The sequence below is a fragment of the Dermacentor silvarum genome, chromosome 7 (genome assembly GCF_013339745.2).
Source record: "Dermacentor silvarum isolate Dsil-2018 chromosome 7, BIME_Dsil_1.4, whole genome shotgun sequence".
In the NCBI taxonomy this organism is placed as follows: domain Eukaryota; kingdom Metazoa; phylum Arthropoda; class Arachnida; order Ixodida; family Ixodidae; genus Dermacentor; species Dermacentor silvarum.
In genome coordinates, this window is record NC_051160.1 from 26,767,400 (window position 1) to 26,793,410 (window position 26,011).

General features: G+C 45.3%; 2 protein-coding genes and 1 pseudogene across 2 annotated transcripts in view; 1 reads left to right on the forward strand and 2 right to left on the reverse strand.

Moving 5' to 3' along the window:
- Positions 1-12,952: 12,952 nt before the first annotated feature.
- On the reverse strand, positions 12,953-24,406 carry LOC119457807 (cyclin-Q-like). The gene is made up of 5 exons (XM_037719539.2): positions 23,990-24,406; positions 23,814-23,911; positions 23,649-23,734; positions 14,005-14,137; positions 12,953-13,319 (listed from the first exon to the last, which is right to left on the reverse strand). The coding sequence occupies exons 1-5, from the start codon at positions 24,045-24,047 to the stop codon at positions 12,975-12,977; spliced, it is 720 nt and encodes a 239-aa protein (XP_037575467.1). The 5' UTR covers positions 24,048-24,406; the 3' UTR covers positions 12,953-12,974.
- On the reverse strand, positions 20,424-21,870 carry LOC125946664 (uncharacterized; annotated as a pseudogene).
- Positions 24,407-24,548: 142 nt separating the features above from the next.
- The window catches only part of LOC119457803 (apoptosis-resistant E3 ubiquitin protein ligase 1-like), an 83,627-nt gene continuing 82,164 nt past the window's right edge, over positions 24,549-26,011 (forward strand). The window contains 1 exon segment of the mRNA XM_037719535.2: positions 24,549-25,045. Within this exon segment, the coding sequence (XP_037575463.1) occupies positions 25,030-25,045 (16 nt within the window). The 5' untranslated portion in view covers positions 24,549-25,029.

Sequence of the window (26,011 nt, forward strand, 5' to 3'; positions counted from 1 at the left end):
TTTGCGCTTCAATGCATAAAAGAGCGTTTTGTGTAAAAATTAAGTGGTACAACACTGCATTTTTACGGCAAGTTTGATGGCCCATATCTCGAAGCTGGTGTCATCCTGGAAATTCATTCCATGTGGATATTTGCTACAATTCGTAAATTGCAATATGTACCATAACTTAATAAAATAACAACTGAATTAGCTTTTTCTGATAATTAGTTGAACATATGTTTCGATTTCTCGTGCAAGTAACGTCCGCCTTTTTGAATTCTCTATCTCAAGGACTAGAATTACGCTATCTGCCATTGGTGATAATTAAAAAATTCAGAGCCCTTCCGCTACCGTGAAGATGGAAGCCAGCGAAGCTGTGACTATGGTGGGTCTGCTATAGTGAATATTGCTATAGTGAATTTATATATTCTCATTATTGACTATATTGAGCGTCTTCGGCATGTTCGTCAAAGAGCAAGGACACCGGCGCCTTGTTTTCGCCCGGCGCAATGGCCTAGTAGTGCGTTTCAGTAGCGCACCCAGGATCTCTGCCAGGGGGGGGGGGGGGGGGGGGGGTTGACAGTTTGCCAATACCATCTAAACAGCACTAATTTCGATTTCTGCACCGGAAATTGTCAAAAAATGCGCTTTTTGCGAGTGTGCAGACGATTGCGCGTCTTAATCTTAGTTGCAGTACTCAAATGCGCAAGGAAAGAAAAGGGGTTAAACAAAAGGGGGGGTTAAGTCGGCCTCAGGGGGGGGGGGGGTTACGACCCCCGAAACCCCCCCGTCGGTGCGCCACTGGTGCGTTTGCTGCACCGAGTCCGCCCCATCGTCATAGACTAGCGTATGAGCCACATCGTTCGTAGCCACGGAACACCACACGGCATCGTCAGGATCCTGACGTCAGGATCCCTGGAAGATGTGGTTAAACGAGCGTCCGTCCCATAACGTGTCCAAAGGGCAACTGCTGATAACAGCGCTAGCGCGATCTCTACTTCTCGAGACAAAGGGGCACAACGATTGGTGGGACGTGCCGCCGCCGAGTATCGCGACACTTGTGAAAGGGGCATCGGCGGTGGCGAGGGGTATAACAATGGGCCATACATTATCCGTTTTGACACCTGTGCTAAGGCACAACTGGCGGAAAACCGCCACACCCATGGAGCCAAACCACCACGTACGCACACGCAGCCAAGGCAAATCCTGATGATGATAGTTTTTTTTTCTACACGTGGACACGATCCTGGGGAACCTAGCCCTTAACAGCTTCGCTGTAAATTCAGTAGAACTTATAAATGACCCCGTATATATGGCAAAGCAGTTCTGCGGAACCACGAAAGGTGAAGGGAAGTACACGAAAAGGAAAAAAAAAATTGTCATCCACCCCAACGGTGGCACGTAGCTACAAAGGAAACCCATATATAGCAAGTATATCCCGGATGTTTCGGCTAAAACTTTCAAAAAGTTTAAAAATTGCCTGCGGCTGATAGCACAATTCTAGTTCATGAGCTGCTCTATTCCAAGAGGGGGACATTATTTGCACAGAAAATTGAAATGCATAATCGACTAATTAAAAATCACTAATTAAGTTTTAAACTAATTACCTTATGGCACATATTGCAATTTACAAATTCTAGTTCACAAGACGGGTCCAATTGGAACGAATTCTCAGGATAACGGCGGTTTCTAGATATTAATTGCCGAACTTTGCGGAGAAATGCATCGGCGTTCCAGTTACTTTTGCGCATCAATGCATAAAACGACGGTTTGTTAAGAAAGTAAGTGGAATGACAGTGTATTTTTACCGTAAGTTTGATGGCGCATAATGTCTCGTAAATTGTGCCATCCACTCAAATTGTCCGGAATTCATTACGATGCAGAAAGCACAGCAGCGTCAGTTTTTTCGGTTGTCTGAAAGCGCCCCTGATCGGATGAATGGCTTCGAATATTGCGTTAGGATCAATCGTCTTGACTCTGTGCCAAGCACGCTGTCTTAATTGGCACAGTGCCAGTAACGCCGTCGCCCGTAGACGCCGACGTCTCTGGTGCCGATGGATGAGAAAGTGAGCAAAAATAATACTAGCGGAATTTTAGAAAGGCTACATGTGGTCTATATGCGTGGCCAGCGGGATTCTATTCTCGCGATTTCGCTGATCTCGAATTTTTTTCCCGGTTCCTTTTTTTTCCCTTTTTTTTTTCTTTTTTACCGCTTGGAGTTAAGAGGAAGCTCTAGCTCGGGGCCAATTCCGATGCGGCCTTTTCAAATACATGTAAAACGCATAAATGCGTTTATGAGTTATCCCCCGAGCCGACTTTAATAAAATGTCTTGCATTCGAGAGCGAAAGTGAAATTCTAGTGACCGCTGGAAGCGGAATTTTGACTGAAGGCCTGAATTAAAAAAAAAAAGACAGTCTTTAAAAGTTGGTAAGTTCAAAAATATAGAAGCACGAAGTTTACAAATTCGAAGCTCCGCACCAAGAACAGGTATCATATTTCTGTAAAACTGCATCCGTTAGAGCATTCAAAGCAGACGAATTTGATATATCAATCCATATCTTACGTGAATTTGTTTGTACTGGCTTTACAAAAGTCATACTCAAATATTAGTGGTACACTTGAGAGTCATGTATAATACATCAATTTTATCCACTTGAGATGTAATATTACAGTGAAACCTCGTTACTGTAACGAACACTAAATTAACGAACTTTTCAGGAACCCCTACTGACTACGAACTTCAGAATACCGAAGTTTTCAGAATAACGATCGTTATTCAGTTTCCGTGTCCTGTTAACAACGCCTCAGTACAACGAACCAATATTCATAAGTCTGGGGATTCTTCGATTTCCGTGTATCCTTCACGGCAGCCGAAACAGTAGGCTAGCAGACGACAAGGCGCAGAAGGCGGACGCCGCGGCGCACGGGTTCGGAAAACCTGAGACGACACTCAATAAAAAAAAAAAGAAAAAAAAAAGAAAAACGCGTCGACGACACATTTGGTTTTGAGACAAGTGTCGCCTAGCAACGGAGGCGCGTCTCTTCCTTCTTTCTGTTGCCGGACTAGCTACGCGCGCGGAGAAATGTAACCTCCGTACTCGCGGGGATGCCACACGGTCGCACTTTGCACTTCCCGGATGGTGTCGTTTACGAGCGTTTGCGCTTTGGAATAGTTCAGGTGTTGGCCTCGAGTGAGACAGTTGCCGTGTCCAAGTCTAGGAACGAGAAAAACAAACAACCAGAGAAACCTTGCACTTTGGAGGCGACATGGAGCTTCCTTTTTGTACGTAGTTTTCTCGGCGTCAGCGTCTGTTTTGAGCGCCTCTCACTCTTATTACACGGTGCTTCGGTGGTGCGTCGGGCCAGCAACTATGGCAAATAGCAACAGCGCGGGCTGAGAGCCAACAGCGACGTTTTCGTGGATCGCTCAAACGGTGACAACTATATGAACTGATGGGTTGATGGGCGGAATGGTTAATTTTGGGGATTTCACTATAACGACCTTTCAGAATAACGAACGATTTTCGGTGGTCCCGAGTGATTCGTTATATCGGGATTTGACTGTAGATGCAATTTGCATAATTGTAATATCGTTTTTCACTGCTGAGTTACGGAGTTGTAAACTTGATAGTTTCGCTTTCTGAAGATCTGTAATTTTCAACAATTTTCATGAAAAAATCGACGGACTAAATCGAAAATTCCCTACGAGCGATCACTATATTTGAACTTTTTTATGAAAGCAAAAGTTTCATTTAGGCCCGGTATTTTCTTAGAGGAATTGCCAGAAGTTGGTAAGTTAAAAAAAAAAAGAAAAAAAAAGAAGCGCGACGTTTATAAAACCGTAACTCTGCATCAGAAACAGATATCGCAGTTCTGGAAACTCTGCATCAGTTAGAGCGTCTAAAGCGGACGAAACTGATGTATTACACGTTGCTTTCGAAATACACCACTGATATGCGAGTAAGACTTTCGTAAAACCCTCGTAAACACAACAAATTCACGCAAGAGATGAATTAATACATAACATTTGTGCGCTTTAGATTTACTATTAGGTGTATTTTACAGAACTGTGATATATAGGCTTTCATTTTTGTCGAGTTCAAAACTTGAAAATTCTGCAATCTTCAACAGTATTTAATGAAAATCGCCGGTAAAAACAGAAAACTCACTTACAAAAGTCACTCCATTAAATTTTTTTTATTTCAAGTGCAACAAACCTCATCAAATTTGGTGCAGTGGCTGCCGAGAAAAACGATTTCTCCATTCCCATGTATTTTGATAGGAGCCCCCAAGAGAGAGAAAGAAAGGAAGAATGAAAGGCAGGGAGGTTTAGACTTTGTCCAGTTTGCTACCCAACTGGTGGGGAGGGAGTGAAAGAAAGAAATAAGAAATGAGTCTGAGGAGCCCACTGGCTGATTCCTTTATTATCTGTGTACCCGTAAAGAAAATCGCCATTGTCGCGTGCAAGCTGAAGCAGCGTTCGTCTAGGGTCCAGAAACTGACGCTATAGGCATTATATGGACATTCACTGTACTGGCACAGCCAAACAACGCGCAATGAATATGGTCAATAAATAAATAAATAAATAAATAAATAAATAAATAAATAAATAAATAAAAAAAATTGGAGGACGCTTAAGCATCGCCTTTAAGAGTGGAGCGCGATAGCGTTGCCCCGTTCGCATCGCATTTTTGTTTCAGTGGGCTTCACCGAAACAGAGCGTGGGAAAGCCAGCTTACAAAGACCAAGCTTACATCGATCCCCTTAAAGTCGGCTTCACTTTTAAACAGAAATGCATTGCTGGGAAGACGTTTTTCCAGGGGCAATATAAGTCGTCTTATAAATGTGAAGGCCCTAGCGCCTTTTATTTTATTAATTGTTTGCTATTGCCCCGGCGCGCGCGCGTGTCCAAAACCCATTAGGCAGGCGAAGTCCCAATTTGACCTGCCGAGGATGCGAGCGCCATCTGGATATCATTTTGCACCGTGCTGGTATGGTAGACATGCTGGAAAAGGGGTTTGTGTTTGAGTTTCCTCGTAACAGATATGTCCTCGTAAGTTTGAGTTTCCTCGTAACATAGTCAATGTACAAGAACGTCTAAAATTTCGGAAGCAAAAAACGCTTCGCCATCCGATTTTTCGGACTTTTTGCCATGACCGCAGGTCTGAAACATGGAGGAAAGAAACAAAACTCCATGGTCTGAAACGACTTTATCGAAGCTGCCATTTTGATTATCTCGTCGTCTCGAACATATGCTATAGCACGCAGATTCGCTGGCAGCCGTAGCCACCACCGCGGCAAGGCTAGGCCTACCTACTTCGACGTTCGCTGCAAAGCTTCTTGCCGTTGGGTGCAGTGTTTTTCATCGAAACAATTCACCGCTGTTAGCAGTGGCGCTGACTCCACCTTTGTAATCCTCGCCAATGGCTTCGAAGCTCGGAAAGCACGACACGGTGTATAGTGCTGGTTCCCGAAAGTCAGCTTCGCCTCAATACAGCAATGTTACGAGGCGAAGCATACGCAAAGTATTGCGGTGAAGCATATCAAGAGTGGGAAGGGGCAATTGTCGTGAGACAAACTACGTATTCCTTAATTATACACGCGTGCATCCGCCGTATCCTGTCACAGTACGAGCACCGATACGCCTAACAAGTGTACTGGGAGGCCTTCAGAACTATTTCCGACGCGCCTGTGGCGACTTGAGCCCTTGGAGGCAGTAAAAGGCATGCATTCGTTTTTTTCGGACTGGCCGATATTTCGGACGTTTTCGCGGCCCCTGGGGAGCCCGAAAAATCGGACGTTGACTGTATTGTGAAAGAAATGTTCATTTGCTCGAATGTGCAGTGAAAATAATTTCCAAGCTACAGTGAGATAACGAAGTTGGACGCTTAATGAATAATGTATGTTTAATCTGCAATACTCGCGTGCGATGAAATTTCAAACTTGAATTATTCCTAAGCAGGCAATGACGAAACTCGTTTCCCCTTCTGTCTCCAGTTTCAGGAATTACTAGCCTGGTCGCCTTATAATCGGAACCGTGCGCTAAACAACACGGTCCTCTGTCCCCCACAATTTTACCCTTCAAAAATGTGACAAGCTCAGCCACTGTGCAACTGAACTTTGTGGGAGAGCCAACTTGGCCAGGGGCAAAAACCTGCGAGCAACGCGAGATCGGAATCATGCACAACGCAAGAGTATAGCGGAGATAGCACTTCGAGTTGAGCTTGTTCATTGCTACACGAGAACAGAGCAGAAATCTCACCACAACGAAGAGAGGCGCTATAAGACATGCACAACGTTGTTTCGCTTTCCATTCCTTCTTCGATGGCACGCACCCAGTGCGAGGGATTGGCCAAGATTCGTACTGTATTAGGAAAGAAGTTAAATGATCACTAAATTCAATAAATATTTTGAGAACAATTGAATGAAAAATAATGTATGAAATACTTGTCAAGAAAATTGCCCCGAAGCAACTAAATATTCCTCCCCGGCTGAAACATTCTTCAGCGCCCGACTTCGTCTTTGTTCATTTGCTCGAATGTGCAGTGAAAATAATTTCCAAGCTACAGTGAGATAACGAAGTTGGACGCTTAATGACTAATGTATGTTTAATCTGCAATACTCGCGTGCGATGAAATTTCAAACTTGAATTATTCCTAAGCAGGCAATGACGAAACTCGTTTCCTACAACAGCACAATGTGTTTCTTTGCACGTCTCTTTGTCAGATTCCTAGCTCTTCCCCTGTAACAGCAATAGCAAAAATGGGCCCTCAACTAGTGACAAAGCCTCCGGTGGCTGGATCCATCTACCACAACGACTGCCCGGGCCTCATTTGTATGCACTGGAATTACGTGTAACAAGGGAAAGGCAGATGCGATGTGCACCGGTATGCGCACACTTTGCCTGGCGTTCCTAGCACCGAAATGCCATGTGTGACGGTGAAAAGGTACGTTTCCTCGTGTATGCAGTAAGATTAGATTCGTTGTGCGATTAGGAAACTAGATACTCTTGTTGGGAGTCAATGTCATTAAATGAGCAGTCTACACACATTGTAGGTGACATATGTGCGTTGATGTACAACTGTAGTGCAAACACATGCATTAAAGGAAACACAGATGCTCCTTGGCTATCTGCATTGCAATGTTTTCACTCTTAAAAGCAAGTATTATAGCTTTCAATCAACTCAGGGATATTGGAGTCATGCTCAAAATAAAATATATTTTGAATGTGATGGCCCCGTGATCTTCAAGATGGGCGCTGCTTAGTGTGGACATCCTACATAGCGCTGAAACACTCGCAGGAAGCACAGCTACAATGGTCATACCACTCTCATTGTGCTGGGCATGCCCGCTCTCAAGAGTCGGTGCTTCACTTCAAGACGGCGAACTTCCAGACTGAAAAATTGCCGAGCAATACCTTATAGTGATACCAAAGTGTGTTGTATCTAGCTACACAAAGAAGCGACATGGTGATCAGAGCTATCCTTACCTATTTTTGAACCAAACTTGATAAATGTTGGCATGCGTGCTTAGTTTCATCTCCTGATTCTAAAAATGCAGTTATTTTTTCTGTATGTTCATTATTTCATTACATAATTAAGAAAACAGTGTCTTTTGTTCTTCTACAATAGACAAATAACTGCCACACGAAAATATGCAAATGACATATGGATCAATAGCAGAAAGCACAAGACTCACAACGTAGGAAGCACTTTTATGATTGGGTCAATATTTCTTACCTCATAGTACACTGAACTCCATTGTTTTGAACATAGCCATGCATTTGGTCACACAAAAGACCAATTTTAAAAACTTAAAACAAAAAAACTTTAAAATTGCTTCCGATGTTGTGTGCTGCAAACATCTAGCTTCAGGCTGCAAAAACAATTTTTTTCTATCTGTGATAGCTACTGATGCATCACAGTAAATCTATTGCTGGGTGTGCAAAATTAGTATTTTGCAGAAAAATCTCCCTCACTATAGTTTTAAAAGTAATATATTACGGTTTAAATATCGAGATACGAGATAAGAAACTTGGTAGATCAAGAGAATAATAGAAGCCGAATCCGAAAATGCAATTTTACAAAGCTTGGTTTTTTGGTAATTTTTAGGCCTAAAGACCCATGTCACCCATATTTGAGGTGAAAATTTTGTGAGCCGCTTTTTCTAGGTAGCTGTGAATTCCATAATTACGGTACAAAGCCTCAATTATTTGAGAGTGCCACACATAATTAATTACAGCATCTTTTATGTGACCCGTTCAAAACCCATGAGTGCAGCACAGCTTTGGACGTGAAAAAGGAGACTTTCCCTGCCACGGAAAACGAAGGTGGCCGGTTACGTACATGGTATCACAAACTAGAAAGCACGCCAGTCAGCCTGGTGCAGAGGCTGAATGGCATACAATGAATGTGTCGCTGAAAGTAGCCAAAGTGGCCTTTCCAGCTGTGAGCGTCTCTTTGAAACTGCAAAGGAATCCATTCTTCCTTATTGTCCCGCTGAGTGCTGAATGGACTTGATTTTGGCAGCTAAGGTTTCAGTGCCTGGCACCACAAGACTTCCGCCAAGTTTCGGTGCCGTGAAGAGCCTCATTTTTCACGTATCAACCCGCGCTGCACTTAGTGCGTGTTGTGAACCGATTGCTTTAAAACGTAACAATTATTTGGTACACTCTAGAGCAATGGAGACTCCACAGCATAATTACTGGGTCAACAGCTATGTGATAAGGGAATAAAAACAATAATCAAAAACAAAAACACTAGTACACCTCTAAGGGGAGATGTAGGCCTTTGACCAAACATTTAAAAAATCTTTATTCTTCGAGGTACGGTGCTGGAAACTTGTACTTATATGTAATACTATACGCTTATTTCAAATATGAGGTCCATTTTCGTTAATCTTCTTTGGTTCTAATTTTATGCAAGCATCCTTTAACTATTTTCTGCAAATATTTGCAAAATATAAGTTCCTTAGATTTTCCTTATTTCCAGTGGCTTCTGAATGATTCAAGGAATGCCACAAGACCAACCTTATTGCTGTTTTACCTAGAACACGAGTTGGGAGGTTTTGAATTTGAAACTCGGAAGAGTTTTTCTGGGGCTTAACGTAGAAGTCTCGCAACTCTTGTTCACATAAAATTAGAACGAGAGGAAATAAACAGAAATGGCAAAAACTGACTGCACATTCAGAATAACTACATAACATTATATATGTACAAGTTTTCAGCACCATATCTCGAAGAATAAAAATGTTTTTTCCAAAACCTTCACTTCCCCCTCACCCCCTAAAGGGGTTGAGACCAAATTTTGAGGCTATAAAGCACCTGCTGTAGGCTTCCTCTGTATGCAAGGACACTCAGCATAAAGTGCTGGACACAGCAAACGTTTAAAATATATTTTAATTCACTTCCAAAGAGGGCCTAAATAATGCTCGTTTTCGCGATTGAGGCCCATTGCTAGCGCGATTGACACCGACGTAACTGTGTTGAAAGCGTAACGAAAGTTTTAGTGACATCATACCACATTAAAGTGACGTAAAATGAGCGGTGAACCACAACAACGGGCATGCCTAGAGAGCCTCGAGTCTAGAGTGCAGCAAGCCGTATCGGATGAAGACGTAGAGTCGGAATCGGAGCTGCCGCAGCTAGCCATCACAACTGTCGGCATGGTTTTGTTTGCCTGCGCTCGTACAGAATGTGTGTGCGAGAGCAGACGATGCAGCAGTGCGTGCATCACAGCTTTATGGGCCCACATGAGCAAGCTTCCCAGACACTGACGTGATTGTCCAACTCGGCGCCCAGAAATTGAAACCAAAAATCGTTCATATAATGCGATATTAAATTATTTATCGAGAATATAGGTAATTTGACCATGTATCATTCTTCCTGGAGCAATAAAAAACATTTAAAACAAAGAACGCGCAAGTGACAAATGTGATGAGCGGTGAACCACAACAACGTAAAATGAGCAGTGAACCACAATGGGCATGCCTAGAGAGCCTCGAGTCTAGAGTGCAGTAAGCCGTATCGGATGCAGACGTAGAGTCGAAATTGGAGGTGCCGCAGCTAGCCATCACAACCGTCGGCATGGTTTTGTTTGCCTGTGCTGGTACAGAATGTGTGTGCGAGAGCAGACGATGCAGCAGTGCGTGCATCACAGCTTTATGGGCCCATGTGAGCAAGCTTCCTAGACATTGACATCATTGTCCAACTCGGCGCCCAGAAACCGAAACCAAAAATCGTTTATATAAATAATGCGATATTAAATTATTTACCAAGAATATAGGTAATTCGACCGCGTATCATCCTTCCTGGAGCAATAAGAAACATTTGAAACAAGGAACGCGCAAGCCACACAATTGATGTCTCAACCCCTTTAAGGCTGCCTATTCCATGCTTGTAAATATTGCTAAACCCATATAATGCTTCCTTCAGTCTCAACCACATGAGCACTATGAAGCCGAAATACTCATATTTGAAAAGGGGAACCTACAGTGATATGTCAACCGGCTGACACCCAGTGCTACCTCACATTCCTCCACCGACATTGAGTAGGACACGTTTCTTTTCAATTTTACACGCTCACCGCTAACACACTTTCGGTCGTTGACTCGCCCACCTGCCTTACCCTCACTCCCCTTTAGAAGAACCATACCTATATATACTGTGTCAAGGAGAGCAAATCTCGCCTTGAAAAAGACGAAGTCCACTTGTCGAAACGTTGGCTCCTGCTTTCACATTGTTCTCATTTGTCCACTGTCATATTTACATGCCGATACTTCAAACTACACTTTTTTTTGGTCATCATAGTCACACTTTGCTTTTGTTGTCAGGATGTACTATCGACCAAAAAATTTAGACCACAGATCTCGGAAAACACTAAATATCCGAGCAGCCTTTAAAAGTAGCCAGAAAAACCGCACATCACAATGTTGTTCGCATATACCAGTAGCGGCTGGAAATGGGAAAAGTACCAGGCTGCATTTTGAGGCTGCGGAGATATTCAGCTTTTTGTCAGATCCCTTGGTCCATAAATTTTTTCGGTAAATCATGCATGCACCGTGAACTTTGCAAGTATGAGCAGCTGCATCAGTTACATCAGCAGCATTAATGGACGCAGGCGCTGATATCCTGGCAAAGCACTGGTCTTGAGATAGTCTTTAGGCTTGATTTCAGACCAAACCAGCTATCGGTAACAAGCACTGAAACTTCCCATGCCAACAGCAGCACTGTAACACACAGCCTAGGAGGTAGACGAGATGCTCTTCAGCAGGACATGCTGCAGATTTGCGTCGGCAAATTCACAGCTCATCTTGATGTACATGTGTCTAGTGTCCGACCTGACCCAGCACCGGCATGCTAGAACGCAAGATTACATGTGCTCCTCGGAAAACGCATAGCCATGGACAGAGTTTGGCTGGAAGCATCAGGTGTGAGCAAGTGTTGACTCAGGCGCACATCTGTTAGCATACAAAATTTCATGTTCGGTGCCTCTCTACCAAAACGCGTCAGCAAATTTTAGCTGCACTCAAACTGCCATAGCGCTTCCTGGCCAGCATCGATTCCCCATGGGACATTTTGCTCATCTAACTTCATTACCTAACGATCATTTGAAGTCTTAAGGTTTCAGTCCCAGCTCAAATGGTAGCTATGCTAGATTACACCTAAAGAACAGAGGCAAACAAAGCAATACTGGCGAGACTGCACAAGACTGGAGAAATCAGCCAGACCCTGCGAGATGCCGAGAGGTTTTCGCCGAAGGCCGTTAACACCACAGTGTCACTAGGTCTGTCATCACTACACACTCTGGTGTTTCTCCGTCTCATCCTTGTCCTTTTGTCTGCAGTTCCCCATCCAGACACGTACAACCATGTCAGCCGAGCGAACCCTTGAAGCGACTTGGCGTCCATAACAGTTTGTCTGCGGTGGTGCAGAAGGCTGGCCACAGTGGCGTGGTCGGTATTAAATGTCTATGAACAGTCAGCAACACAGCCTTTGTAAGAGTGCGGGAGCGGGCACATGACCACGTCATATGTGACAATTTACAACCAGATGCCAGCGTCTGTAGTGAGCTATCACTAAGAACAGCCAGCAAAGCAGCCCAGGCTATTGGAACGCAGAGCCAGGTGCTGGCATTGGTCGAGCCAGCCCAGTATACAGGAACACATGTTGGATGTAACAAGAAGAGTATAGTAGCAGAGGAAGCACAGAGTGCAGACAAAATGCTATTTGATAACTGAACTTTATAAACTGGCACAGAATGCGTGGCATGTGAAATGAAGTCATGAACACCATACTTGTTTGTACCACCGGCAATCATCACCGTGCACTGGACGATTAAACTTGGCCTTGGCAGGGCACATGCCTCGCGCATGTGCACACTTGCTGCTATGGCCTGGGGCAATCTCCTCGCTTATACTTGCTGCTGTTTTATTAATAACCTTTGGCCATATTTAATTCAAGACGTGCAGAACATCACATGATCAATGTGCCATTGACATCAACTCAGCATCGTCATGTGGTGGCTGCCGATTCACCATTCCGATGAGCAAGCGAGGGAATTTTTGCGATCCCAACAGACTTGAAGTTGGTTCCCACTGCCCGAGTCCATTTCAAGCTCAGAACAGGGGCTTTCGGTTTCGGATGTCACAGTGCAATCAAAAGCCAACTGCAAGAAAATTTCACATTGCAACTCAAATAATCTGGGCAAGGTCGCTGGGCAAGTAAATAACCTTGCTGTACTACGGACCATAAGAACTATGGCCACTTAGCGCCAATCGACATATAAATAAGAGGAGGAAGGAACAAGATGAGCGCTAACCTTGTCCCCACCTTGCCCTTTCCTCCCCTTAGTTTTATGTCGATTTCCGTTAAGTGGCCACGGTTCTTATGGTCCGTAGTACATGACATTTCATTGCAGCTAGCCTTGGATCCAGAACTGTAGCTGACAATGCAATAGGGGCTTTGAGTCAGTCTAGACGACAGTGGTGATGTTTATTACTGTCCTTCAGTATCATAAACCTGAATGACGTCCATGATGAGGTCAGCAAGCTTCTCTCGAGACAGGTTGTCGCAGAGCGTTTCGTACCAGCTGAGGACACTGTCCTCTCCGTGTGGCACTCGCACGTCATAGGCGAGCAGAGCCACCTGGAGGACGGCCACTGCCAGCTCCTGTGGAGGATGCCGCAGGCAGGTGGGCTGCATGTACATGTCACACAGAAGTGACCATGCCACTTGTGATAGAGGAATCGGGCACGGTGCACCGCTGCGTGCTCCTCCGCCTCCACCGCAGGTCAGTGGACCAAGCCAGTCACTCAATGACCGAAGGTAGTGAAGTAGGTACTGAAAACAAACGTCGTTTTAGTGGAGCGCATATGCTTGTGCTGATGGCTGTAGAGCAATCTTATGCTAACTCCAAGCTACACCAGAGTCTCACAAGAGGAACCAATTCACTCTTCTCAAAGTGAAAACATTGCAGTTGACAAAAGTTTGTCCTGGAAGAAATGTCTTGCTGCTGAACGAGAGGTTTGTTGCTTTAGGATACTAAAATATTCTTTCTTCACTTTTCATTCTTTATCATTGGCTCACACACAGCCGTTGTCGAGACCCATCATACGATGTAACATACAATACAGAAGGAATGGGAAATTAAATGGAACAATCCAATATACAAGTTCTGTTACACCTAGGTGGAAAGTAACGGCATGGCAGTTTGCATACACCTTGCTTACATTAGAGAAATTATTTCGCCAACCAAGACCATTTCCTCTACAACCTCTTACCAGATACACAAGTGCTGTAGACTTCATCCCCTCGTCGTGCCAAGGCAGTCATAAGGCAGCCAATGAGGTGAAAGAAGAGATACTTGCAGCTGTTTGTCAATATGCAGCAGCTGGAAGTCGTGCAGACCTCTCAGAATTTCTTTTAGAATCTATGTGAGAAACATTATTTTAAGGTGCAACTTGCGCACAGTCTTCTTGCTAATACCGTGTTTTGCTAGGACTGTGGAACAATGAGGTGAACTCACCCGGTGCGGATGGTCGACGGAGACTTTAAACTGCAAGACTCTCAGCATGAGCAGCTCACACTGGACAATGGCGTCGCGCAGGCACCAGTACTCGTCTGCCAGCGGCAGAGGGTCAGATTTTGGATAGGCACTCCTGCAAAAAATTTATTGATGCAGGAATCACTCAAGACAATGTCACACAACATCACTCATCACCGATAAAATTAGGTTAACTGCAGGATAAGGACCTCTCCCAGCAATTTACAGTTACTGCCATTCAGTACAGGCTGTATCTACATTACGCCCGTAAATTCCCAACGTCACCATTTTATCTGATCTCCTCCCACCCTTGACTGGTGATAATTGATAGCTTTTGATGGCGGAAGGGCATCGTTGGCCAATTAGTACCATGACTGAGTGCTATCCAAATCATCAAAACGCTAATCTCAAATATAAATTGCGCTGTGAAGAGCCCTAAAAGAGAAAAATTATGACTATTATCCAGGGAAAAAAATTGCATTTTATAAATGTTATTGCACACAGCATGCAAATCACTGTTTATATTAAGATCAGCAGATGTCACGCTCATGTAGGAATTGGTGTCGAAGGCCCAGGGCAACAAAACCTTGGGCCAGGTAAAAAGCCGTTTCAGACAGTGTAGATATAGACCGACCTCTGTGCAAAATTTTATTCTTGAAATATGAGTGGACGTGTCACGAAAGGCACCCAAAAATAGACCAGGATCAGGACGAGATTAGGAGCTGCCCACGGCGTGCCGTAAAATCTTGGGAGGCTACGTGCTAGGTTTCGAGTCATATCTGCTAACGACCCGAAGCATGCATCATCTGCTGCTAGCAAGAAAATTGGAAAATTACCAGTCCTGCAGCTTTGCCAAAATTGCTTCAGTAGTATATACTACCCATTTACAACTAATAATTAATTTAGACAAATAAAACTTCGTTGAAGTTCGCCTTTTAGCAAAGCTTTCCCTGATGTTTGCACAAATATGAATTAAAAAGTTCTGCAAATATAACGCTAATGATGCAAATGCAATGTATGTCGAAATGTATCGTGATAAAGTAATGTGATTAATGAAGCAGATGTTTCCATGCAGGTGCCAGCCTCCGTTTCACTCAATACATCACTACAATGAACCCACATATTTTCTTCACAATAAGCATCATCAGAAATGCAAGTTCATAATCATAGACGCGAGTTAATAGCCCCATTTTACCCCTTTCCTTACCATGGGGAAATTGGCTGTTTTTTTAATGTTTGAGATAGGAAATTTTTGTGCAACAGCTAATAAGTTTACAGTGTCATGCAGTATATAAAGTGAAGGTAAATGAACGTCCTTTCAAATAACATTTATTTACAAAAATACAAAACATTTATTTGTATGAAAAATTCTTAAACAAAAAAAACCAGAAAATGAATAAAAGTTCAGTAAGAAGTAACATCTCTGGCAAAAATTTTTAGATAAATTCCAAAATAAACAAATTGTTGATATGTTCCTTGGCAGCATTTCTTTAAAGAATTATACCCATAGATAAAGTACTCTTTGATTTAAGGAAAATTACATGACACATAGTGAAACATTCAAGTTCTTGGTTGGTCCTACTTACAATTTCTTTTTCAAGGAAAAGATTAATTTACAGCATATTATTGTACACAAAAACACGAGTACTAAACGCACATCTCAAAAGTACATTTCGGAAAAGAAACAGTAATTACAAAATATTTAATAAAAATTAACAAACACAAATAATTAATGAAATTCACGGCCAACTTTCCTAATGATCTTCAGCGAAAAAAATTCTCTATGTCGGTTTGCCAAGGATATGTGTCCGTGCATATTTGTTGGTCTTTATATATAGCATGAACGACCTCCGCCGTAAAGGACAGGTGAAAGAAATCGAGAGCTCTTGCCAGCCGCTTTGGACCCCGACGGAGTGTCATCCCGAGTTCAATTCCCGATCTCTCTGGGGCCGAAACTGGTGGCAGCACGTCTTGTCCAAATGAAGTGGACACACCATTAATAAAGAAATAATAGTTTGGACAAGAACAGGGGAATTGAATCGGCTGTAGATATCAATAAACAAAACGGGAGGCGAAAATGAAACTTGCCAGGGGGTAATAACTGATGTTCCCAGCTGATCTGCTGAAGTTTCCTCATCCGAACAAAACTCCGACGACGCAACATCGATGTCCGAGTCATCACTGCTCGAAAAGTCCAAAAGATCGCTTTTAGAAATGTCGGGATCAAGGGATCAAGTGAAACTGCTTTCTTTCGAGTGCGCATGGTACCGGATGTCGACGCCCCATCACATCGCTCAAGTGCACCTCAACCTTTGAGCTCGCGCGCCGCCGTGAGGTAAAAATGTGAACCGCACAGAAATGGAAACTCTACTTTGTATGCAATCACCAAGATGGCGCTACGAGTCCAGGAGCGCAGGGTTTTTTTTATAATAGGTGCCCAAAAACTTCGGTCACCGGTGATCGATGCTTAGTGCCGTGGTAAGGAAAGTGTTATTGGTTGCATGGCATTGTGAAGTGGCTGCAAGGGATAAGAATCCAACTTTACTCTCCTAAGATTTGGGAACCCCAGACAAAAAGCTTAAGTCCGTAGCTTTTGAACACTAGTGAGCTTGTGCCTCGCATCTTTTCTTTCCTATTCTTGTTCTTGGTGGTGTTTTTGAACTTTGCCCAATCATCAGAAGCGGCGTGTGTGTCAAGAAGTACAAGACGTAACAATAAATGATTGAAGTATCAATTTCCCTGACAAACCACCAGTTCTCAACGTGGGGAGTGACGACTAGCTGGGGTGACAGCCGACGAGATGCACACTTATGATGTCTTGTTGTGGCTAGGATTACAGCTCTGTATGTGTACTGAACGAAGCACAGGCACCCGCGAACTCCTTTGAACTCAGTCATCTTTATCTCAAAGGAGATGCTCGCGGTGTCGCACGGTTTCTCCTGCTACGGACGTTTAACCGCTTAACTGTTTTATTATTTTGCCAATTTCTGTGCCAAAACTGCTTATTTTTTTAAAATCTGATATTGAATATTTTCCTTCTAAAAAGCAAGTTATCGGTGTTGAAAACAAATTCAAGCACATACTAAGTCAAATCAGCATATTAAAGTTTAATATTGCTCATGATAAAGGAGGCCAGCTACCTGCTGGTAATCAACAATATAAAACACAGCTAAAAAAGAAAAGTTTTATCAAGTCATCAGGCAATGTTATATTGAACGCCTTAACCGGGACGCCCAAAAACGAAAGACGAGGAGCCTTCGTGGAAAGGTTCTTCAAATCGATGCCCCGCCAATGACGCGCAGTCTTGTTCATCTGATGAACTACTAATTTCGAAGTCATCGCTACTGTTTGCTTCCAGAATCGAAGTAAACTTCAGTTTCAGAATCCCTATCGTCCGAAGAGCTGCACGATGGCGAAATGCTTCTTGTCTGCGACGACGAACTAGAAACACATGCGTTGCCACCACCGGACGCCAACACAGAGTTTCCCCACAAAGAAATATGAAACGGCCTTTGAAAAACAACAAAGTATGTCGTGGAAAAAACAAATTACCTGTCCAGTACTGCCATCTGAGAAGCGACACACCAACTAGCTTGCAAACGAGCATGTCTTGTTCAAAACCCTCAAAAGGACATATCTCGAGCAGACGAGCTACACTCGGACGAGTGTGCCAAGCTGAGCTGAGACGAGCTGAGCTCGTCCGAAACAGCTAAGGGGTTAATGGAGCTGTCGGCAAAGGGAGTTCGGCAATGACTATTACAGCTGGATGGAGTACTCTTGTTTCCAGATAGCTACAGCTACGAAGACAATCGCGCAAACAAAATCGTCATAACTACCTCACTTATAAATGTTATCAATATTAACTTTCTTTCCTTGCGTAATACACCATGCCATGGAAGTTTTTAATCTGTTTTTAAGGACATCAGTGCCTGTGCCCTGTACACCGATGTTTCACCATGCAGCATGGAGAAATGTCATTCTTCCATTTCGTTTGTTTGTCTGTGCGCTTTGGGCGTCATTGTCTGTGCACTCCGAGCATGACCTTCTTTTTGACTTCAGCTTCGTCACTCATCTGGAAGCAGTACTGTGACACAAGCCTAGCTCATCGCGAGCACGCACAATTTCACATCCCACTACAACAACTCGCAGTCAGTGGGCTTCTTCGATTTTCCACTTGGCTACCCGCGGGCTGCCAGAGCCAGCCAGAGCGCCTTCGTTTTTCTCGGGTTGCTCCGCCCACCGCGTGACGCAGTTCCGCCATGCGTTCGTTTTACTCGGGCTGGAAGCTTCTGGCTACCCGCGGGCTGTCAGAACCAGCCAGGACGATTTTGGTCCGGCAGCTCTTTGGAAGTTCTCTGGCTAGCAGACGACAAAAAGAGGCGATGAGCGCTCGCCGCCATCTTTGTGGGGACTTGACGGATTGCAATGCGGGCGCTTGAGGGCTTTTACCTAGCTCAGACAACTGGCTTGCGTCGAACGCTAGTGCGCGCCGCCCCGGCTGGCGTGCTTTTGGACTCGCGTACTTGTCGGAGAGATTCCCGATGTTGGCACGGTGCGTGGATCGCTGATTGCATCACTTCTAGATTTATCTTACTAGGATTCTGACACATCGTTCCGCCTTGCAAGGCAGTGCCATACGAGCGGCGGCGAACCATTTGAAGCTTTCTTTTGTTTGTGTCCTGTGAATGCTTGTTCTCGACGGTACACAGTGTGCTGCGCTCTCGATCATGCTTGCATGGTATCTTCATCATGTTCCGCGCAAGTTGCTGAAGTTGTAGACGCTCATTCCCGCACATTGCGGTGCCTTATCAGTTCATGTCTTTTTCTGGTGGTATCCGTTTTCAATATGCTCGCGTATATGCGACGATATATGTCTTTCTTCGGCTGTTAGCGTAGGCATCGCAGCTAACCCGTGTTCGCTCCGTCTCTCCGTATCTCGGGTGGCAGCTCGAAACCGATGCGTTCTAACTATATATATATAGGCCGTTGATGTTAAAGGAATGTACTTGTTGAGATGAATAATGACCACACGTACATTAGCTTGATTATTGCTCTCATTATCAACTAATACTATTTTTTGTGTGAAGCTTTTCGCAGTTTACAGGTGGCGTACATTCTCACGCGCCAGCCGCAGCCCCAGCTCCTTGAGCTCAGGAGCAGAATTATGAGGAGCACCATCAGCTGAAACAACCTTTCTGAAATCGAATTCGAGCATGTACTAAATTTTATGCATATAACTAGATGTACCCGATATCCTGCTTTTTCGTGTCTTGTCAAATGATGTCAAATGTGTTTGGTGGCTGACGTGATCGCTATACGAGCAGGCATCCTCGAGCGATCACTTAGGTGCCATTTCGCGTCTTGGAATCGGACGCGTCGCACGCCGTTTGTTGCACTGTGCAAAGTGAGCTGCACAGTGCGCGCGTCCTGTGCTGAGTTGCGCGAAATCTCGCAAAAGTAGTTGTATTCCTGAATGCAACTATATATTTCCAAGGTGGCAATGCTAAAATGGGCCGACTACGCCGAACGCGCCCGCCCAAGCCGGTCGCTGCCATGTTGGTAGCACGTTTACATTTCTCTCGCGGCCAGCGCTGTCCCGGCGTTCGATTTTGCAAACTTCGGGAAGCTCCGGGTTGTCTTGGGATCCCAGCCCACATGACTTCCTATCAGAACCGGCACTAGTTGGCTGCCAGCGGGCTGCCAGAACTCTGAAAATCGAAGAAGCCCAGTCATGCACTGGTCTAACAACGTGCACCCATGCACCAAAACAAGAGCACAGTGTGACCAGCATCGCTTTTAACATATAGCACACTTTCTAGCTATGATTTTATTGGACTATATACTGCGTATAGATTGCTTTAAGGGCAACTACATAACTGAAATTTTGCACGCGGAGAGAAGCACCGCAGCACTGTTTGTATCCCATGCGACTCCCGTGGAAAGCTTGTAATGCGCTATGTGACACAGCTGCCACTCCCTTTTTGTAAATCTCCATTAGGAAGTTTCATGCTCAACGGAGTTTGCGTGTGGCCATGTGACAGGGATATTACTTTCTTTTACATTACTAATGATGTGATGTAAGCAGCCAACACAATAGAGAGTTTGAGAATCGGGGGCTCAAGCGGCTTGGGGACATAAGAGAATTGCGGGCCCCAAGTGCGCATGCACAGAACCCAAGCCAGTCGGGTTGTTGCGTTCGCGTTAACCCAAGACCCAAAAATCGAAAACTAGCGTGGGCCCCCAAGCCGGGTGACGAGAAATCGCGAGATAGCCAGGAGACCCATACAAGCCGCAGCCATCCAAAGCTGTTATCTCTGAGGCGGTAAGCATGACTGCTCCGAGAGCTATGTATGCGCACTCGCGCTGCACAGCAGAAGACATCTGTATATTGGAAAAAGTGCTCGCAACGAACCCTTCTCAGGAAGCTGCGGCCACAAGTTGCGAAAAATCTTGCAGAGTGTACGAAGAAAACATTTTCGCTTCGGTCAATATGCAACCTGTGCGAGACGTATACTGCCGCCGGCCATGTCGTCGGTAAGTTGCTTCTGGCAACGATAGAAATAGATCTCCAATGTCAGCCCAACTCAAACCAGCGTGCAGCAGATGATCGCAGAGTAAACTTGCTGTCCTTCGACTGATTTTTTTGCTATTTTACACAGGTGAACTCGCGGTTTTAAAGTGAATCACGAAAAAAAAAAAAAACATTTAAGAGCACTTAGCTGTGATTGGCTTTGCTTGACTTAAAATAGTTCGCTTAATTCGTAGTACTAACAAAGCGATTACGTTTATGACATTTTATTGTTCGCTTTTTTTTGCTTAAAAATGCATTCTGTTCGTTTTCACTTGCAGGAAACGCTTTTCTGCTTTGACCGTTGCTTGACCGTTGTCCCGTAACTCTGTCTGTCACGTAGAAAAGGCGACTTGTGTGTTGGGCCGGACCACTTGTCGCCGTTAGAGGTCGGCCGGCCTGTTTCCCTGCCAAGCGCAGGGACACCGACAGCGACGAGCGTCGTTTCCAAAACGGCAGTGGTAGTAGCAAACGCCAGACGTTGCAGGTGATGTTTCATTGCGGGTGCCCGTGCGGCGATGTTCCGCTCCACAGATGATGCGTTCCAGGCGCTCACACAAGGAGACAAGCACAGATTGCGCTGCTGAAGAGCAGGGAAGGGTTTGCAGGGCGGTTGTATTGTCACCCGGAAACGGTGTCGTGGCTGCGATGGCTGGGGTAGCTACTTCCATGACTTTGTCAGCCGAAGCAGCAAGTCCGGTAAGATCCATGGTAGAGGCTGTCGCCAGGACCATCTGCACATTAGCCCGGAGTCATTGCAAAAACAATTCGTGCAATAGCGTGTCGTCGATGGATCTCGCGTTGTCTCCGAGCAGCTGCCTCATTCGGCGAAGAAGTTGACTAGGGCGTCGGTCGCCGAGTTCTTCAGCGGACAGAAGCTGCTGGATGCGAGAACGCTCTGAAGCTGCTGTGCGCTGTAGCAGGGCTGCCTTGAGATCGTCATAGGCGACAGTAGACAATGGGGCGTTCAACAAATCTGCTACTTCGTCAATGGCGGCGGGCGAGAGTGCTGCAACGGCATAATGAAACTTTGAGGCTTGAGAGCGGATACCAGCAACTTGAAATTGCGATTCGGCCTGAAGAAACAACGCCGAGGGATGCTGGTCCCAGTACTGTGGGAGGCGGACAGCGACGGCCGCACAGGAGGGCTCATTGCGTTCCTCAGAAGGGTTCTGGCCTTGAGCTCTCGTAGCGTTGATCTGGTCCATGTCGTCTCTACCACAGGAGCGTATGGCAGTACCACGTCCGAGGTCATCAAACTGTGGCGACGAGCGACCACATAGACCGGTAAAGTCGCAGGGCTCTCGCGGGAGAGGAAAAGCCGACACCCAATCTCTTAGCCTAGCATTTTTAATCCGTTTCGGAACACTAGCCCGTGCCGGTGCATGCCAGCCGCTCGTGCTTCGTGTAGACGTGAGCGTCTACGTAATTCTCATGCGACGCCAATGCTGCTGCCGCTACAAGGTCATTTCATTCTCGCATTCTGAAGAAGGTGCTCAGCAGGACAACGAAGATGACGACTGAAGAAGCACATTCATGGCTGTTGTTATTCTGCCATCTTGTCTGTGACCTTCTCTGTATATATTTCGTAAATATAAACTTGCCTACTCTCTACGTCACAATATTTTGGACAATACTTCAAAGTAGGGGGCATAAGCGTCAAGACTCTGCATGTTGAACAAGAGGATGGACACACCTGTTTTGAGCTGCTCACTCCACAGCGATGATGGCTTGGCTGAGGCGCATAGTCAGTCTGTGTTTGTTCAAGAAGACCATCTAGTCTTCTTCATGCCCAGCACCATGCCCTACTTGTATTCCTACTTTAGAACTTGCATCTTCTTCAGGTGGACATAAATGGATGTGTTGTCAGAAATGTCCAGCAGATGACTCATTACCATTTGGTCCATGAGCACTGGCATATTGACAATTTGCCCGACGATGCCAAACTGTTCGCTGTGCATGAGGCACTTGATCCACGTGAATGAAATCCGAAGAGAGATCAAACATTAGCTGGTCTCATTTAGCGGAGGTGGGTACACAGGGCCTTCTAGGTACAAGAAGCCACCAGGGGACATATTCTGAAACATTCCACTTCGGCGATAGTCGCGTTCAATAAATCAACCGGCTCCTTACCCGTGATGTCAGCATGCACTACTATCACGCGAGAGAGTACACTGTGCGAGTGCAGTGCAACTTGGGTGTGTTGTTTTCTAATGTACCAGCCGTAGTACGACACAGGCGTGTTCGTTTATCCAATGTCGGGAGCAGCCACCGACACTGTGACGTCAAAATGAGGTACACCGGAACTACTAGGTGGCGCAACTTATTTTCCGCTTTTGCTCAACCAGCCAATCAGCATGAAATATTGCCATGTTGATATTGCCGAAGTGGAACGTTTCAGAATACGTCCCCAGCTCCCTTAGACGTGGAGCATTCCACGAAGCTCGACATATTTTCTTTGGGAAAAAACTTAGTATAAACGTGTTTCCACACCGATTTCCACGTGTACAAGTTGGTGCCTTTGAACCACTTAAAAAATATCTCTGGGTGATCGTCCTACACTGTAATGATACTATAGCACAGGTTACGCATTTTACACATTTAAAGACCTGCCCAATCCCTCGACAACCTCTTATAGCATATTCGACTGGTTCAAAGCACTCTGGCAGTGCTATCAATGTCGTGCAGGACAGGTTTAAACCTATATTACGATAATAAGCGGATGGAATAATGTAAACTGGACTAAATAATTGGCAGCGGAACCCACTTACTCTCACTGTAAAGCTTAGTTTACACAATTTTTGAATGCTAAAAGAGCACTCGTGTACTTGGATTCACGTACGGAGATTTACGACAGTCTTGTCCGTGCCCTTTTTTTTTTTTTTTCGCTCTTTTAATTTTACTTTAACACAGATTTTGCGTGCACGTCAACGGTCCCTAGGCAGTCAAAAGTATTGCATAGTCCTCCACTACGGTCTCTCTCATAGCCACAGTGTTGCTTCGGGACAGTAATTTAGCACGAATCAATCAATCGGGTATACCTGGTTTGAGCACTTACTTGTGGAATACGTTCACCACATCTCGTATTTTGAGGTAGTCCTCTTCGACTTTGCCGGCCAAGTACATCGCTGTCGCGGCCACCAGCTAGCAAAGACGAAAACCGAAAAGACACAGTGAGCAGCTATTCCAAAATTTCATCGATTCGAAGAACCACGGCACGTACGTAGAAATCATAATCGTCTTGCGAACACTCCTGGAAGAACCGGTGAAAGTATGTGGCCGCTGTGGCAACAGTCTGCGGTTTAGCCTCCAACCTGGTACCTGAAATGTCGCACACAGTACACGCTGTGAAACAAAACCCTCGCAGTTGCGGCAAAAATATAAGCGAGAACCACTTACCTGCTTCAAATATTAGTCTCACCGAGCCGACGTACGACGGTGCCTTTTGAGTAGCCATCGTAAGCTTTTTTTTTTAAACTTTGCGGACCACGCCGATGACGCTAGACTAGTAGCGTGCTGGCGTGTGTTCGCAGGCGCTGTGGCTGCTCTTATTGACTGCGAATTAAAGCAAACTTATCCTTTAAATGAACACGCCGCCACGCCGGCATAAACAACCATAGATGCAGCCATGTAGAATAAAGAACCAACTTTAGGACTTTAGCGCCACCTATTTAAAAATAAGCTTTAATACACGAACCCAAGCCAAATCATTATTTAGCGTTTATTTGGGTACTAGTACACCCTAATTTGGATAAACGTAGCGCTTTTGCGCCATAACCGCTAGAACGACCCGGGCAAAAACACGTTTTACCCCCCCTAATCACTACGTCACTCTAGTCGGGGTCGCAGTAGTGCCGGGGGGGGGGGGGGGGGGGCGCATTATGTTTTTACGAAACTGCGTCTATTGAATACAAACCTGAATCAACGTCGTCCCCGTAAGTTGCACCGTTTTCTGTTGTGTTTGTGCATGTGTTTGTGTGTGTCGTAGCAGATAGCGTAAGACATTCTCAGCTAAATCAGCCGAGCGATGTCATAAGTGCCGACGTTTCCACAAGCAAAGTCTCGCATTCGGACGAGTGTGCCCTGCTTTAGTTATTCAGCGTCGTCGGATTGCGAGGGGACGGGGTAGTTACACTATACGTTGGGCTTCGCGGCATCGACAGCAGACGCCGTAGTGTCGTGCGTCTGTGTGTCACACGACCCAATAGTTGCCTTCGGGCGATACGCGCGTCTTGGTTTACGCTCGTCTCGAATAGCGTCGAAAGATGACTCGCGAGCTGTCCTTCGTGACGTTGTAGTCTGTCAATACGCCGTTGACGAGCGGTGGAGAAAAGACGCGCTGGGGAGTGGACCGACCGATCCCCGCAATCGTCACGGCTCATTGCCTACAGGCAAATGCTCTGCATGCATGGGACCTGCCCGTCAGTATTTCCTGAGATATGGAGGGACAGTCGGGTAAGAGACGCCGCAGACGTCGGCACGTCACATATATTTCGCGCTAATGTCATCACTGAGTGCTGCAGACGAGTGCATTGTTTCTACGGCAATCGGCGGTGTTGTTAAAAGTAGTTATGGTGATTGTGATCGGCGCCTGTTGAAGTAGTTGCCAGTGCGATTTGCTGATCTTAAAAAAAAAAAAAAGAGCTGCGTCGACACCTCGTCACAGTCGGGACGGCGAGCCAAATGTTCAGGAAACGGCTTATACACGATATTTCGCTTTTTATGAACATTGCGAGCGTTCCCGTTGAAAGCTCACAAAATGCCGGTGATAGGCATGGGTTTGCAAGATGCATAGGTTGTGTGTCCCCGTCTTTCTTTGTGTCCCGTCTTGTCGCTATTTTTCATCAATGTATTGCTGATATGGGGTCATGCTCAGACATTTTATGAGATATAAAACCCGCAAACAATTCAAGTAATAAACAGTGGTTGCACAAAGTATGTTTCAAGCTGGCGCCAATCAGTAGTGGCATCAGGACTTTTCCGTTCGGGGGGAGGGCAGTACATGATTCTCCCAGTTCATTGAAGGTGTAGGAGGGCACTATCACTTGGCACTCCATGGTCATACAAAGGTGGTGATAGAGGGCAGGAGAAAATATTCTTGCCCCCCCCCCCCCCCTCCCCCTAGAAAGCACCCCCTCCTAATGGAGTCAATGCTTCAACAAAAGGACTCGTCTTCATCAGGACAAAAAGTCAAAGACGTTGCACTGTTGACAAGTCCCCTTGTCTAAACTTTGCAGACCTTGTTCGACCGCTGTTAATTCCTACGAGCCTCTGTCTTGTTTGGGCCGCAAACAGTTAACAGATATAGCAGCCGTGAACACTTTGTATGGTAACCATGGCCTGACCTTTGGATCCAGAGAGTTATGTAAATGGGACATGATTGCCGATAGCAGGCCACTTTAGCGTGCATTAACTTAACTA

Coding starts and splice junctions, on each gene's coding strand:
- LOC119457807 (XM_037719539.2), bottom strand. CDS start 24,047: ATGGCTACTCAAAAGGCACCGTCGTACGTCGGCTCGGTGAGACTAATA. Junction 23,735..23,813: donor AAGACGATTATGATTTCTAC/GTACGTGCCGTG, acceptor CGTCTTTGCTAG/CTGGTGGCCGCGACAGCGAT. Junction 13,320..14,004: donor CCGTCGACCATCCGCACCGG/GTGAGTTCACCT, acceptor GTTTGTTTTCAG/TACCTACTTCACTACCTTCG.